Source organism: Caloenas nicobarica, chromosome 4 (genome assembly GCF_036013445.1).
Source record: "Caloenas nicobarica isolate bCalNic1 chromosome 4, bCalNic1.hap1, whole genome shotgun sequence".
NCBI lineage: Eukaryota > Metazoa > Chordata > Aves > Columbiformes > Columbidae > Caloenas > Caloenas nicobarica.
In genome coordinates, this window is record NC_088248.1 from 8,431,334 (window position 1) to 8,444,349 (window position 13,016).

The 13,016-nt window shown below is 44.0% G+C and overlaps 1 protein-coding gene across 1 annotated transcript in view; it reads right to left on the minus strand.

The window, feature by feature from the left end:
* The window catches only part of ELOVL6 (ELOVL fatty acid elongase 6), a 79,803-nt gene that overhangs the window by 23,386 nt on the left and 43,401 nt on the right, over positions 1 to 13,016 (minus strand). Inside the window, exon 2 of the mRNA XM_065633239.1 lies at positions 5,666 to 5,797. Coding sequence (XP_065489311.1) covers positions 5,666 to 5,797 — 132 coding nt within the window. The remainder of the gene's footprint in view (positions 1 to 5,665; positions 5,798 to 13,016) is intronic.

Sequence of the window (13,016 nt, forward strand, 5' to 3'; positions counted from 1 at the left end):
TTTCTCTTACTCTACATGTTTTTATCACCTCTACACTGTTTTTTTAATGGCAGCTAGCATTTGGTTTGCAATGTATAAATTCACCCTACATAGCACTCTTTGTATTTCCCTATTGGGATTACAGTTCAGCCTACAGAAAAGAAATTTTTCTTCTTAAACTGTTAAATCTCATCCAACGGATTTTTGTCTTCCCTCTAATCATTTCGAATTCCTACTGTCCACTCAACTTTCAGCTTTTGCTCAAAAACGGTAACTAAAAAGATGTTTCTGATATCTGTTACAATCAGTACATAAAGATGAACATGGTCCTACAGACATAAATTGCTAAGTATGTATATATTAAGCATTTTCCTAATTAGGGTTCTGAGAAATGTCCTACTGAGAATATGCATTAATGCTTTACAAATATAGGGAATGTTTCACATCGAATTCACTTGCTTTTAAGTTTATAAGACAGAAGATTATTAGTTCACCTTAACTGCTGGTTATTAATTTTAATGTTAATTGGCAAATAACAATCCAGTAATTCATTTTCTCTTCGAATGTCCTGTCAGGATCTTCATAAATTTTTGGAGTATTTTAAGATTTTGATGGGTTGCTCAGCAACATATGAAATTAAGTTGTGTTTTAATCTCCCTGGCAAGTATCTGTGAATGGCAGGTCTTGAGGCAGGATGTAAATGTGAATAATTTTTCATCAATTTTCCTACTTATAAGCACGGTAACTAGAATGTATTTCACAGTCAAAAATCCAAGCAATTGAAATCCTTTCTTTAAACTTGTGTTTAGTCTTTTCTGCTCAGTTCAGCTCAGGACTGAGCTCCTCATTTAAAGCCGTGTTTCGGGCTGCCCTGTCAGGAGCTCTCTGCAGAACAAGTCCAAACCCTCCTACAAAATGCTGCTGTGCTTGCAGTAACAAACCCATTACACCGGTTTCATAAAAGCAAAGTGAGTCAGCTTCTTCCAGTGAGCCTTTTTGTTTTGTCTTTCAAATATAAGATCTGTTGCTGTTGGGATACTTCACTTTTGAGGCTCCGGTTAGCTTTGTAGTGAGCAGCTAGTGACCTTTCAGCCACCTTTGATACTATTTCCACTACTTTGAGAGAAAGCATTTCGCAGGAAGAAAAACATTTGGAAACCCTGTATTGGCATCAACTGATTTCCACCACTGCTACAAAGTGCAGCTGATTTGGATTAGAATCCAAGTGATCTCAGGTGATGATAATTGCATTATGGTCGTGTGGTTTGGTTGGACAAAGAGCAGTCGCGCCTCGCACTGCACCAGTCATGGTCAGGCTCAGCCTCTGCCCACGAATGACCGCATCACATTGGACGTTTTAGCTTCTTCATCTGTTGTATTGACGTGACAGTATTTCCTAGGGAAGGCAACCTTTTACTACTATTAGTTAGTGCCTTGACCCTGAGACTTCTGTTGGCAGCCCCCTAAGGATGCAGAGTAAGTGGAAACGGTGCCACGCTGCTGTCTTGTGTGAAGATGAGGTGATCAAACACATCTTTAAGCTCCTTGGTACCGATGCTACCCATATACATACTCCACAGCCCATAAAAGGAAATAGAAAATCCAGCCGAGATGTAATGAAAAAATGAATTAATGGCTTCGGATCCTTCTGTGAGAGTCCTGGTCTCAGCTTTGCTGATGCCTAGAGATGCCAGCATGGCGCTTTTGATATACTCCAAGTAAAAATTTCAATGGATGACTCTAACTTCATTTTTCAAGGGGCATGAATATAAAACTGGCAACACAGGTTTGATGTGGTTGTGCAGATTTTTAATCCCAGGAAATATTCAGAAATACACGGCTGACTGTCACCTGGATGTGTAGGTGAATCAGCAACAGTTTCCTCGGGGTCTTACGAGACTGAAAAATGAGCTTTTGTGTCAGTTTCCTAAGAGCAGGTTCCCATTGACGAGGAGCAGCACAGAGCTGCTCCCCCAGGACCTCAGTACATAACCAGGCTGGGTGAGAACACTTAATTGGAGTATAGAAAACACAACACAACAGAAGACTGAAAAAAAAATCAGACAACAATAATTCTTCAATGCTTGAAACAAGTCAACGAACCTCCTACGGAGAAAACAAAACAAAACAAACCAACAACAACAACAAAAACCCCAACCCAACAACCTAAGAAAAATATCCCAAACTAATTTCTCAGCAGAAGACTTCAGAAGAACAGGTTTTCACAGTGGTTTCCAAATGAAAAGCAAGATTTACTGTCATTGCTCCTACAGAAGTTTTCAATGAGAAGTGGTAACCTTATTCCAGAGACAAAATGTTCAAAACTAGTCGATGCTCCTAAAGGAAAATAAAGCTGCTTTTCTGCCTCAGAAATCCTGCTGGCTGCCAGTGTTGACACAAAACTCACTCTTGACCAAGCTACTAAATGCTCAGCAAGCCCAGCAGGGTGGTGTAGTTGTTTTGTTTATTTATAAGCATGGCAAGTTTCCTACTGTAGCTGCTACCACATTTAAATTATCTTGGCAAAAGCGAGGCATACGGGATACTTTCTGAAGAAGGACCATGTCAGTGCCTGATAGGCAATTTCCTTTCCTGTTTTTTTTAGGCCCAAACCACATCTTTCCAGCCTCTGCTAAATGTTACTATTCCTGAAGATATCTGAAGCAGATAAAATGGTAGGAGTGCTAGAAGGGAGAAAAACAAGGACTCCAAAAAAAGCCTGACACTGACCTTGAGGCAGAACACTGAGGGCTCTCCAGGCAGGTTTCTCTTCCTCACTACAACACTCATGGCAGACAAATACATTACTTAGAGCTTCTATGAGGTATCGTAAAAGTCACAGCATTTTAGCATCCCAGAAAGCCAGAGAGCAAGTCTGTTTAAAGTTAAGGAACATTTTTCGTGAACCCATAGTAAGCCTACAGGTAGAACACTGGCATCTAAATCTACTTGAATTGACATTCAGAGGAAGCAGAAATATCCTTCAGGACAAGCATATGTAAATGAAACACCTAGTCATCCAAGAAGCCAGGAAAAAAAAAAAAAAGATCCAAGTTACTTGGAAAGTTTACAGCATTCGAGGTCTAGTGCAGCTTGCTAATAGAGTCAATAAGGCTGGGTGGTGAAACCTCAGGAAATGGATGTTCCAATTAACACTTTTTATAAGAAGTCTTCATCTCAGGTTTTAATGAATATTCTGCATTTCCTCTGTTTTCCAGGCAAGAAATCAAGGGGTTTTGTGTTTGAGTTGGTTTTGTATGGGATTGCATGTTACTATGGAAGTGCAGATGTTTCACGCTGTCTCACCGCAAACATTTTGGGTCGTTTTTCCCCTTCTCTACTTGACTCTTCTGCATACAACTCAGCGCCTCAGAACAGCAAAGCTTTCTAAGCACAGCCACGTAATTTTCGTAAGCAACTGGCTCTCCACTAGCAAATCCAGCAGCTTAAATACTCAGAGTCTCTGTGTAGTCCAAACACCTCACGCTCCTGTTCGTCCCCCCCTCCACCCTGCTGTCTCATTTCCCGACGTGCAGAGGAAGGCGTGAGTTCTGCAGTGCTGGGGGAACACTTGTCCCTGCACGGTGCTATCTGAACTGATGGAGGAAGGAAACCCCCGCCGTCGCGAACCCCGCTCAACTCGCACCCTTCTGGCCACTGCTTCCCATCTGCACAACTAGAGCTCACCCAAGTGGGGCACAGCGAGAGGCGGCCGCTGTGGCAGCTTCATCCTGGCAACGTGCATCTTCGAAAACACAAACTCCACATTTTAAATTTCACCCAGCATCACTCAGCAGCTCATGCTGGCCATGCATTAGCTATTTCGTATGATCATGATGAGAAACTCCAACTAGCAAGTAATGAAGGTGTTGATTTTAAAGTCCATCTAGACAGCACTTTCACGGTGTAGTGTATATTCTTGCTGTTTGTCAATCAGTGTATCGCTTATGATTTTGGGAGGAAATTAATTAGTGAAACTGCTTAAAAAGCTCACACTGCGAATGTCGGCCACAGACCCATCTCAAAATAATACGATTTTTAAATACATCCTAGACACCTTCTGCAAAGGATGGTTCTGAAATGATGCTTCTCCACCTCGGATTGGGAATTAAACTACAAATGCTTTGCGTACGTCAGCTAGTTGCTGGTGGCTACATTCAATAAGAAAGTGTAATTGGAATCTGCGTTTTGGGATCCTGCTGGCTACAAATCACTTTACAAACTGATCCACAAATGACACGCCATTTAGGAACCAATTCAACAGCTGCTGAAATTCAGCTGTTTCTGGAACAAATGAAGGCAATTGCTTACAGGACCCTAACAGCAAAACTCTATTAGAAACACAGCCATAACTATAGCACCACACGCAACCAGATGAAAATAATACATTTTCACAGTGTTACAACTTGCTCTCAAAGTTATCCAGACTGCTCAAAGTTCTGTCTGCACCAGGATATTTTTTCTAAAGTACTGATAGACTATTATAATCAAGTCAACATGAAGTTCTTCTGTTAGCATGCCCTGGCTGGATGAGACAATATAGAAATACAATTTATTTTTCCCTGCTGGAATTTTAGAAAGTGTCAATGTGATAGAACAATTTTGGAGGAAAAAAGCAAAAGCCACAAAAGCAAGCAAACTTCCCCATTCCTGCTTTATTTTACTCTGTAGAAACTCTCAGCTCAAACTACTCCCATCCTGTGAAAAATCATGCACCCTTCACAGCTGCTCAGTAAGCAAACCCGTTCTATGTACTTGTGAACTAATCTAATCAGTAATTATTATATTGATATTAGAAAAAGTTTCAGGTATCAGTGTTTGATAATGGTTTGCAAATGGTTTCTATGCTATGAACTATAACTCACACTCCCAATAGGGACTAAAATGAAGGATAATCTTCAGGTATTCTGTGTACTGTTATTAGCAAATTGTACCAAAAGTTGATTTGTAAGGGCTAATTTTATAAGCAGTTTTTCATTTATCTTCAGCCCCATTAAAAATTAGAATATTAAGCAGATAAAGTGGAATTCAGGTTGCTCAGTTCTACTCCTGACTTCAGCAACTACCAAGAATCTGACTCCGGATTTCCCCGTATTTGATACAGTGTCAACACACAGCCAGAGAGATGTGCATCACTAAAAAATAGCCTTCCCTTTTGCTACATTCACAAGCTCTTTGTGATGGAATAACCAGAAGCCAGATTCTGATTTCAATTACAGTGGCCTAATTTACCTGTCATTAAAGCAGTGACTTTAGGTTTACCTCACTGTAACGGAGATCAGAGTCTGGACTAAATATTCCATATAGGCACCCATATAAATGTAGTACTAACTAGTAGGTGAGAACAAGACTAACATCTTAATGTGTTTATTTCCATTTGTAACTTGCACGGTAAATTTATTGAAATGATAAGCACTTTTTCTCATCCCCTGACTTTATTTTCACCTTTGCTCTTCAAGAAGGTTATTTATTTCCCTCCTTCTCAAACAATGCATGATCTGTCAAGCCAAAGGGGATCATTTCGATGGTGAGGAGTGGATCAGAACATAACCCCGAATAGAAGTGCTAAAGAAATGCCTTTTCTGGGTGAGCTGGTTGTCGCATTAGCAGTGCTGTTATACGTGAAGAACCCCAAACCCTCTTCATAGACTACTGTCAAAGGCAGCTGGCGTGAAGAAATGCCTACCTGAAAACGGCGAGGCTCAGGGACCAGAGCACTAGTGGTTTCCTCAGTTCAAATTTTGCTCGTTTGTTCATTAGGTGCCGACCACCAAATATAAAGGCAGCATACAGAGCTGAAAATAGGAATGATTTCTTCCTGCAAAACAAAACCAGAAAACACCTGTCAAGGATTTAATTAGGATTAGATACACAGCAGAGTCACATCTGGACAAAACTGCCAAGGGATTGTGTGCTTCCTTGAAAGGAAACTCTTTTGAAGACACTCCTGCAGCCCTGCTGAGATTATTGTTGGTGTACGAACCTACATGCGGGCACACAGGGCCAGGGCCAGGTGCAGGCAAAACTTACCTGGGCAATTTCTGGAAAAGGACGGCCAAATTTGGCTCACTTTCTTCCCCAGTGTCCAAAGACTGAACTTCTTAGAGGAACACAATAGATGTTGCAGAGCCCAGACACACTTCTGCAAGCACAACACGGTCGATTGGTAAACCAGCTGATCATGTTTTGTGGCCCATTTATCTTTTTCATATCAATTTTTGTTTCCTGCAGGCTCCTTGCTACCCGGCAATTTAGTTGCCCATTGTTTTGTCCAAGAGGACACTTAAAGATCTTGAGCACTGCAATACATCATGAAGAGCCTCATGAAAAGCGGAGAACCAGCAAGGAGAGGTCAATAGCCCCATTAAGCAGCGACCATACCTGGGTGGCATTGCCCTGTTGCACAAACCCTGCCTGCAAGAGCCAGTTCAGGAAAACCAGGGAATTTGCTGAAAGGTCAAGCAGGGCCTTGTTAAGGAACTTCAATGATACTCTGACAATTGCAAGTTTTATTTTTAAAACTGCAGACAGCAGTCCAGCTCAGCGATAATCGGCAAACATTTGAACTATGCTATTATAACTAATTGTAAATCAACCATCAGAGGTCAAAAATAGATTCAGCCTGGAATTCCTTCCCAAACAGCACTATAATATACTGACTAAAACTTAATGATTTACAGCATTAATGGCGGCCTAACTGAATGGGCATACATTTAGGAACTGTTTTTTCTCTAAAAAATCTATAATTACATTCACAAACATCAGTGAGACTATGACTTTGTAGCAAGAGATGCTGGTTCTTTTTGGACCACCAAGAAGAACAACAAACACTCTCAAGAAAGGTAACTGCTTCATTAAAATCCCAGAAAAGGCAGCAGCAAGCTACAAGATCTTACATTCCTTCTGACGCTGGAACCCCCAGACGACGCAGCGTCAGACGGACCTGTGACCAGGACATGGCACCCTGCCCGGACTTCCCATCGGGTGAGGTTCACCCGCATTGTGATCTTTAGAGCTTTTCTAGGATTTTCAGGTGGATGTTTATATGAAAGTATGTTGCTTCACCTCAAGATAAAGACAAGGATGTGCTTACGGTGTCACTATTGATGCCAAGTAGGTGCCATCTCCAGGCTCTTCCATTGCAAATAGATGGCTGAGGGTACCTCATGGCAAGGAATATGGGCAGCACGGCATGGTCTGCATGGCCAAGGAATATGTGCAGCACAGCACAGCGTGTCTGTGCCTGCTCAAGGCAACCAGTACATGGATCACGAGCTCCTCAATGGACAATGGTCTTCTCATGAAGTCCACAAAAACTAAAAAAAGCTGTAGCAGCACATCTGATGGGAAGTACAAAGAAAGCACATGTAGCCTTCCCTGGTGATGAGTTTTATAAGCATTTGAAAGCTAAGTAAAAGGGAAGTCCAGAGAGACAGAGGCGTATCAGTCTGCGTGCAGCAGCATGCCATTTTCTGCCCACTTAGAAACTCCTCTGTTTCTGTTGACATGTTTATAGCTGTGTTGCAAAACACGGGTGACTGCATGAAAATCTGACTGGTGCTCTGCACTGAGAAGGGAGGACCTGGCGCCTGCGGTCCCCTGGGTGAGCTTTAACATCAGCACTGGCAACCAGCCCCAGGAAGATGAGGATGACCACAGAACTAGCGCCCTCTCGCCTTGTGCATCGAGATGGTCTAACTGCCATGGTAATGTTTATCACAACTCGGTTTTGAAAACCACAAAGCTTCAGCCCTTATTCATCTCATAATAAAGAAAAAAGCATTCGTTTTCATTTCTACGGTCTTTTTTTTTTTTTACAGTCAGGGAAAGGGATATCATGATTGCAGCTTAGCCTGGCTGGGGGCCAGTAAATATTTGTTAACCATTTTGGGTAGTGATGAACCACCCCACGCTTGCTCATACTGAACCGCCTAACAGTTAAGCCAAGATTTATGGGTTATGGGACAGAAGCAGACTCTCAGTGTGAGGTTGGAGCGCGTTCCCATCTCCTTCCCTCTTCAGCAGCGATGTGCAGAGCAGCCCACGGCCAGCCTGGGTGAGGGAAGGCAGAGGGAGCGTGACGGGCTGTACCGCAGTCAGCGATGCTCTCCCGTCTGCCCCAGAGCATGGCGAGAGATATCCGCTCTGCGTGCTTCTGCCCCTTCAATCCCAAACATCTGGGCTTGCAGCACTTGGTGCAGACAGACAGCAATGCCCACAACGGGGCACGGAGACACGCACACAACAAGGTGTGGACATACGCACACAGGTGTGGCCGCTCAAGCCAGGCGATGTGCAGGGGCCCCAGAGGAGGCAGCCCCGTGCCAACCCCCAACCTCCGTGGGGGTGCAAACCCCCAAGCTCCCGTGAACAGCCCCGCAGTGGGAGTCCCTCACGCCACAGGCAGGAAAGGTCTGTCTTGCACTGGTCCATGCATGGAGCTCCAAAGCAATGGAGGGCAGCGCAGGACGACGTCTCAAGCAGCGCAGGACAACAGACGTCTCGGAGCAGGGCAAGAGACGGCAACACAGCGTTGCCATGCAGCTGCCAACGGGACGTGGGCTACGCAGGCTGGCATGGGAGGAGGTCAGGATTTAAGAGCAATAGGTAGAGATACTGTGTGGGAGGGCAGGCAGGCAGGTAGCAGTTCAGCTCTGGATCAACTACAGCCAAGACTTCAAAGTAATGGTTCGACTCCAGGTCCCAATCAAGAAAACAAGACCTGTCGGAATGCTAGCAGCTCAGGTCTGTGCTCTGTTGGAGTCTCCGGGCAAGATACTCTGCATATTTATACAAAGTAACATTTCATCTTGCTTCCTATTACTGAAACTATCTTTTGTGAGTTCAGTCAGCCTAATTAGGTGAATAGTTATGTTGTATCAATTAGAGCAGATACATTTTAGGTCACTTTTAACAGCTTTGTAATGAGGTCAGCATTATTTGCAATGATGGTAACTGGTATTCCCCCAGTACACAGCTTTGTACTGGCGCTGGCAGACACGAGAAGATTTGACTGTACGCATGATGTGAACTGCAGCGAGCAGCTGCAAGCGGTTTCAGACAAGGAGGAATGCAGTCATATTATCTCCTATCAGAGGTAAGCACAATACTGAATAACTATTAGGCTGATTTCAAAATCATCTGTTTTGACGCCTTCTGGCAACTTTTGATAACTTCTACTTTTTGCATCCAAAGGACTTTGAATTTTCCCCTCTTTGAAGCATAATAATGGCTAAAAGAACTGGGTAGTCTAGGTGATATAGTTATAAAAGGGTTGCAGAGGAATGTACTCTTAAGATAACCTGTTTAACTGCATAAGACTGGTATTAACCAGCTTACTACCAGTGTTTTTATGACGGATTTTCCTGAAAGTTTCACGACTACAATCTGGTTCCTGGGCTGGTAACACAAAGCAATGGCAATCTGATAGCATTCAATTATATCTGATAATGGTTTTAGCCAAAGGAGGCAAATATCAAATGAGCACTTTTAAAGACATAGTTTTGGAGTTGTTCTGCAGCGCTGTTACTTTTCATTACTCTTATCTGAAAAGAAACTAAGTAGAGCAGAACGATGACAAAAAAATCAACCTTGAAACTAAAAAAATCCCCCAAAGTAATTCAGTAGCAGACTTATATCCAATAACTTCAACGTCAGCACATTCATATGTTTGTCTTCAATTCTGTTCTGCAGAGTAACACAGTAGACATAAAGACAGGGCTGCCAAATCCTCCACATTTTTCTGGCATTTCTGTTTCTCACAGTTGTCTCCCACCTTCCTACATTTTCAGAATTCAGGGACTAAGTACTGTTTCTACTGAATACAACTCCATGTTTCCCTGTCAGAAGTTGCCAGCTCTTTCCCTCAAAAGGGAGGGAGAGGAATTTTCTGGAGAAGGTATAAAATGCTCTGCTCAGGCTGGGGGTTACTACAAGAAACAAAGGCAAGAGTTTGGGGCTGCAGGCTGAAGATGTGAGGCAGATCGTCCAGGATGTGAGCACAGAGGTGGCCGCATCACGAGCCAAGCGGACAGGTGGAAGCAGCTGACACGATGGGAGAAACAGAAGAGAAAGGATGAAAGGTGACTGTGGCAGCAAATTAGGGGACCTGGTTGTCAAGAGATGGACGTGAAGCTGGGACAGCATGGAAGGGAAAGAGGCTTGAAATCCTTTCCCTGCCTAAGCTGCTGGAGGGATGCTTCTTGTACCCGTGGGCACAGAGCTTTGGTCACTCTCCTGTAAAAATCCCACAGCAGGACTGTCAGTATTATCATCCCCTGGACCACAGCCCATGTGTTCTGCTTGTCCATCTGCACTCGGTAAACCGAAGAGAGGTGATGGGTTTTATCGAGGATGGATGAATGTTTGTGCACTGATGTGCTTTTTAGAAGCTGAAATTCTTTATTAGGTCTGCCATAGGGCAGAGGAATGGCGGTAGAAAAGAAGAAAAGGAAAAGGAGCATAATTGAGAAGAGGGAGGCAGAAACTGGGGCTGGTGAAGGAAGGCAGAAGAAATCCATCCCACCAGGAGCAAAGCTTCTCCTGGTTCACAATCAGGGAGTCCCACTCAGGCAAGCCCACTGGGGCACCACGAGGCAGCAGGGAGAGATCAGTCATCCAGCCCCACGCAGGGAAAGGGGCAGCAAACAAACCGAACAGCAAAGCAATGGTAAACAGACGGCTAAGGAGTAATAAATCCTGACTCCCCCAGAAGTACATTATTTATAAAATACTGTAAGTATAGAAATTACCACAGCAATCTAAAATAAGGGGCCAAAGCCTGAGGGTAAGCCTCACGCACAGCAGCATGAGACATCCCAGCGTCTGTGATGCAAAGTGAAATAGCCCTGAACATTGCAGAGCTGCTCAAGGAGGTGGGTTCAGCCCAGATGTACTGTTGTCATTTTTTCCCCTGAAAATAGCAGCCTGAGTCATTATTGTAGCACTCTCTGATGTTAATGAGTAAACTGAAACAGACACAGATATAGGCTGTAAAATTAAATATTTCCATAGGATTTTCTTTAAAGAAAATCCTTATAGGAATGCACAAAGGACAGCCTTGCCATAGATCTTTTAACTATTCTCTATCATGTAACAGAGGATTATCCCCATAACAGCATTCACTAGGGGAACAGTAAAGCGAAGCAATGTTTTTCCCCCTCTATGTACATTTTGTAGTTTTAGAAACTTTTTTTATCAAGATGTCTTTACTTTGCACAGGCAGAGTTTATTCTTACATTCATTAACACTTCTGCATATGCTGTCAAGGGAGTACAACAGGTTTAAAAAAACCCCAAAAACCAACCACACCAAAACACTGCAGTTGCCAGAGCAGAATGCTTCTGGCAAGTAAACAGGCAATTTCAGGCTTCCAATGTTTTTCTTTTGGCCTTCTTCATCACCGTTTTATTGACTATAAAAGATTTTACTGAAGAAAAATATAAAACAAAACCAGGATGAAAGATATGGTACTTTTCTTAACAGTTTCTCCCCGCTTTCAAGAGAAAACAACAACCAATTGTGTTCATAATTTTAACTCCTAACTGGAGAGTTTAATTAAAGTGTTTTAACCTGATGTGGCGTAAATCACACAGCATACCTGTGTCCACGGCTCACAAGCAGTGGCTGGTAGCCTTGGCAAAGTTACTTTCTCTCTAGTGCTTATTTAAAAATCACACATTCTGCATGTATAAAAAAGGGTGCGAAAACTCTTCTCAGTCTCTCAGTGTTTCTGCATCAGAAATACTGTCAAAGCAAACCTTTCTCTCTGTCTTCCCAGATACAATTTTGACAGAACCAGCAAGAAAAGATCCAAAGTGTGGATATGCCAGATTCGCATACGAAAATATAACCTGTATTCCTGGCTTTGATTTGGATTTCTGCAGCTGTTTCCCGTTCACCATACCAGCCTTAATAACAGTGAGAAAAGGACATGTAGAAGGGGAAGAGCTGTCCAATACAGACAGGCCGACACAGCCTGTTTTATTCCTCCAGCTCAATATGCTTTGACATTTATATTTAGAGCAGCAATGACGACAGTCACACACACATGGGTAGGTGACTCACTGATGATGGTCTTTGACGTAACAGGCTATCAGAGAGTAAACAGGGATGTATTTCATACGGATCATCCGATCCCTTGATTTCTAAAGCCTGCCTCTCAAAAGACCGTTTCAGCCTCCTCGTGACAGGTCCTGTGGGACACACAGGTGCGTGCTCCTCCCCGGGGCCAGGGCAGCTCCCCGTGCACCCCGCTCCTGCTGCGGCAAGGCAAGAGCAGCCAGCACCCCCGCAACAACGCCCAGCCCGGCACTGCTGTTCCCCCACAGCTGCCTTTTCTCTGGGGTCCTGTTCCCATCACCCAGTTCATGTCCCTACTGTATCATCAGCCCAGCTCCTTAATCCCTGGAAAGGAAGAAAACACGGCGCTGGGAGACTGCCAGAGGGATTGCTGCAGGAACTGTCCCAAGCTCAACTTGGCCAAAAGAGATGGAGAAGGACTTGTGTGTGCACCACGAGGGCTAACAACTGAGCCGAGGCACAGCCTGAAGCCCAGGGGTTCCCCCATTGCCCAGATCGGAGCAGGAAGGGTCGAAGCTGAAGAGTAGGGCAACTATTTTTTTGTGGCGAATCACCAGGTCACAGCCCGCTATGGTCCAGCTGGAGGTCTGGCTGGAGATGGCCCCAGTTGCCCACCAGCCAACCCGCCTGGGCACCCTCCCTGGGGAGCAAGGGGCTGTGCCCACTCCAGCCTCCCCCCACCTTGCGTTCAATCTGACCCAGGAGCAGGAAAGTGCTCCCAGCAGGTCGTGCCATTGGCAGGGCAGGCAACAGCCCTAACATTACACAAAGAGACAAGGGCATGGCAATGTGGAGGCACCAGGGAAGGTGGCTCGTGTCCCGCATCTCCCTGATGGTTGCATTAGTTTTGTTAAAATGTGTTTGCCAGCACTTTATCAGATTCATGCTTGTAGAATAAACGTGTTACAAGGTATTAGCCATAAAGTGTGTGCAGCTAGGGATGAAAACAGCAGCAG